The 3009-nt window shown below is 39.2% G+C and overlaps 1 protein-coding gene across 1 annotated transcript in view; it reads left to right on the top strand.

Moving 5' to 3' along the window:
- Nucleotides 1-3009, top strand: part of LOC107677060 (ankyrin-2-like) — a 192268-nt gene that overhangs the window by 122140 nt on the left and 67119 nt on the right. The window contains 1 exon segment of the mRNA XM_016471851.1: nucleotides 1908-2006. Coding sequence (XP_016327337.1) covers nucleotides 1908-2006 — 99 coding nt within the window.

The following is a 3009-nucleotide window of genomic DNA, read 5'->3' as shown; positions in this document are numbered from 1 at the left end:
AGTACGCAGTGTCTCGTTCCCTACTCAGGGAACCATGGTTACATAAGTAACCTGAGACGATTTCCATAATGAGTTATCGAGAACATCGAAGTGATTTGTATCACTAATCCGGCTACTTCTGAATTTACCACCATCATGGGTTTAGTGGAGCAAGGGTAAATGGATATTTAAAAGTTTGAAGAGATGCTGGTGGCATATATCTCACCATCGTTGGTCCAATCTTGGAAAACAAAACCTACCTTTCCATCTAATCCTTGTAGGACAATGTTTGTCCTGATTGGCAAGTCCTATATGGCTGCTGGCCATGGTGGTACTACAGGCATACTAAGCGGACGTCCTTAAGGATATGGTCAAAGGGGCTGGTCCGACCCCTGAGGCGGTCAAACAGCTCCGGTGTGCAGCTGATCTGGTGCTTCGAGTCACAAATCATATGATTTGTTACAATCAGTCTCTCCATGGCAGGTTTGTTTGCGACAAAGAGGCATCTTGTGGTTCAATCTCACAGAGATTAGAAAGAAGGAAAATAACTTTTTGCTCAACACCCCTGTCCGGCATCTCTGTGCTTTTTTGCAATGTGGTGAGTGCTGTCTTCAAAAACTTCCACATGGCAAAGCAGCACTCAGCTACTTTCAAGCAGTTCATTCCCTTAGAGGCTCGAGTTTGCTAGGTCGTTCTTGTGGTTTTCTCTAGTGTCATAAAGAGGAGCAGAAAAGTTGTGAAATTGTCTGCCCTCCCCCTCCGAAAGGCTGGGGTGTATGTCCTCACCTGATGGCATACCAGCAACCACACATTGGGCATTGACCTGGCTGTTAAGTCTTCTGGGCCTTTGGTTCAAGAAAATCATCTCTGACCTGTTGATGAGGAAAAAGAGGGCAACCCCCACAAGCCCCCCTCCCCCAGGAGTTGTGCCTCTTCTCAAATGTGTTTCAGTGTTTCTGTCAAGCAGTGCCCTGATAGTTCATGCTGGGCTCAGGGTCCCGTTCAAAAAATGTTATACCACTCATGACACTGACATTGTAGGCTCTCTCCCTCCAGCACATTCTCAGGTGATCGTATCACCTCATTTTGGCGCTTTGCCAGCATAGAGACTTCTGCCAGATGTGTCGTCATGGGACATGTCGTCATGCATCATGTCAAATTTGGACAAAATCACTGTTTTATGACTGACCAAATGTTCCCATAGTGTCAACTACTGATGCAGCTTCTCATCCCTACTCAGGGAACAAGGGTATATAGTATAACCGAGATGGTTCCCACAGAATTCAAATGCAAAGTTTTGCTAATCCTCCAGAGTTGCGTGCTTATTTTATTTTTATTTTTATTAAATATTCTGACTAATTTAATAAAGTTAGTAATAAAACTTTTGTTTTTCCCTGCACAATCAGCATAGAAAAACATGATAGATCTGGTTTGGGTCTATTCATTTTATTGATCTATACTATATATCAGTATAATCACAATACAAATGTCACGTTGCACACACACGAGGAACGAGGAGACGCTGGAGAACATGTTGACAAGACTTTATTTGCACCAAGGAACCAAGGGAGACGAACACAGGAAGACGTTCACAGCGGACAGAGAACTCAGCGGACAGAGAACTAGGGACTGGGAACACTTTAAATACACACAGGAGGAGGGGATGACGAGACACACCTGGGATCAATGAACCATCATGGGGAACACTTGGGACAAATTAAACATGGGAAAGGAACACCTGGGGAGCAAGACACAGACAAAACATGGAACAGAGTCTGACAACAAATATATACTGTATAATTAATGTAATAAAAATATGTGCTTATTTGGTAGAAACAATTAGTAGATTAAGTGTGTTAATTTATTTGATTTAGATAATCAGGCTGATGTTGTTGTTGTCATCTCTCTCTCTCTCTCTCTCTCTCTAGTCTGGTCTCACACCGATCCATGTGGCAGCCTTCATGGGTCACCTCAACATTGTTCTTTTACTACTGCAGAATGGAGCTTCCCCTGATGTTAGCAACATAGTGAGTAAACTGAGCTGTCTGTCTTCCATCATGGAATCTTAAAAGTGGTCAATGTGGAATGTTCTACATAGGCACAGGCACAGCATGACTCTCATATAGTGCTAAATGAAACTATGCATAAAAAATATTTTTTATTAATATCCATCAGTATAGTGGAGAGTGGGGTAAGATGAGCTGTTTTTTTTTTAACTTATGTGGTCCTCAATATAAGGGAAAATGAGGCAAAAGTATATTGAAAGTATCTAAAGTAATTTCAAGATGTTTCCTATCATTTTAAATTATCAGAATGTATCTATGACAAAGGGTTCTATAAATATAGCTTCTTGTAAAAAAAAAGTGTTCCTGTGGCTCAATTTGACCCTGGTTAGCAGTAAGTTAACCCGAGTCAGTGGGTAAGATGCACCATCTGGGTGTAAACTGACCATCTGACTGAATGGTCACATTTCAAACCCATGTGAAATTTTAAAGATAATTTACCTCTTTTAAAAACTAATTTAATAATCAAATTTCCTTCTACAAACAGTCATATTTCTTTTCTTTTTTTTAAAGCTAACTTAAACAGCATTAAACCAACCAAATGAAGTTTAAATTTCAATCTTTAATTGTTTGCATTTCTGAAACAATATGTTGAACACCAAAGTTGCAGAAGGATTTGGTGCACTTGTACAATGTCCCTATCAAATAAACTACAAACAAACAAACCAACAAACAAACAAACAAACAAAATATATTTATATATATATATCTTCTTGTCATATTTTATTACCATTTTATAAACTATAGCGAATAAACTGTGATAATGTGTGAAATGTTGAAGGTGTCTGAATCATTTTTGATTTGAATAATATAATAATAGTTTATATAGTTTATATAATAAACTAAACCAGTTGCGTAATATCACATTAAAATAGCAAGAGATTTAACTTAACGTCAGTGCTGTCAGACTCTGTTCCATGTTTTGTGTGTGTCCTGCTCCCCATGTGCCTTCCCATGCCCTTATTTG

Source organism: Sinocyclocheilus anshuiensis, unplaced genomic scaffold, assembly GCF_001515605.1.
Source record: "Sinocyclocheilus anshuiensis isolate Anshui unplaced genomic scaffold, SAMN03320099.WGS_v1.1 scaffold1589, whole genome shotgun sequence".
Taxonomy (NCBI): Eukaryota; Metazoa; Chordata; class Actinopteri; order Cypriniformes; family Cyprinidae; genus Sinocyclocheilus; species Sinocyclocheilus anshuiensis.
This window is presented reverse-complemented; position numbering and strand designations above follow the sequence as displayed.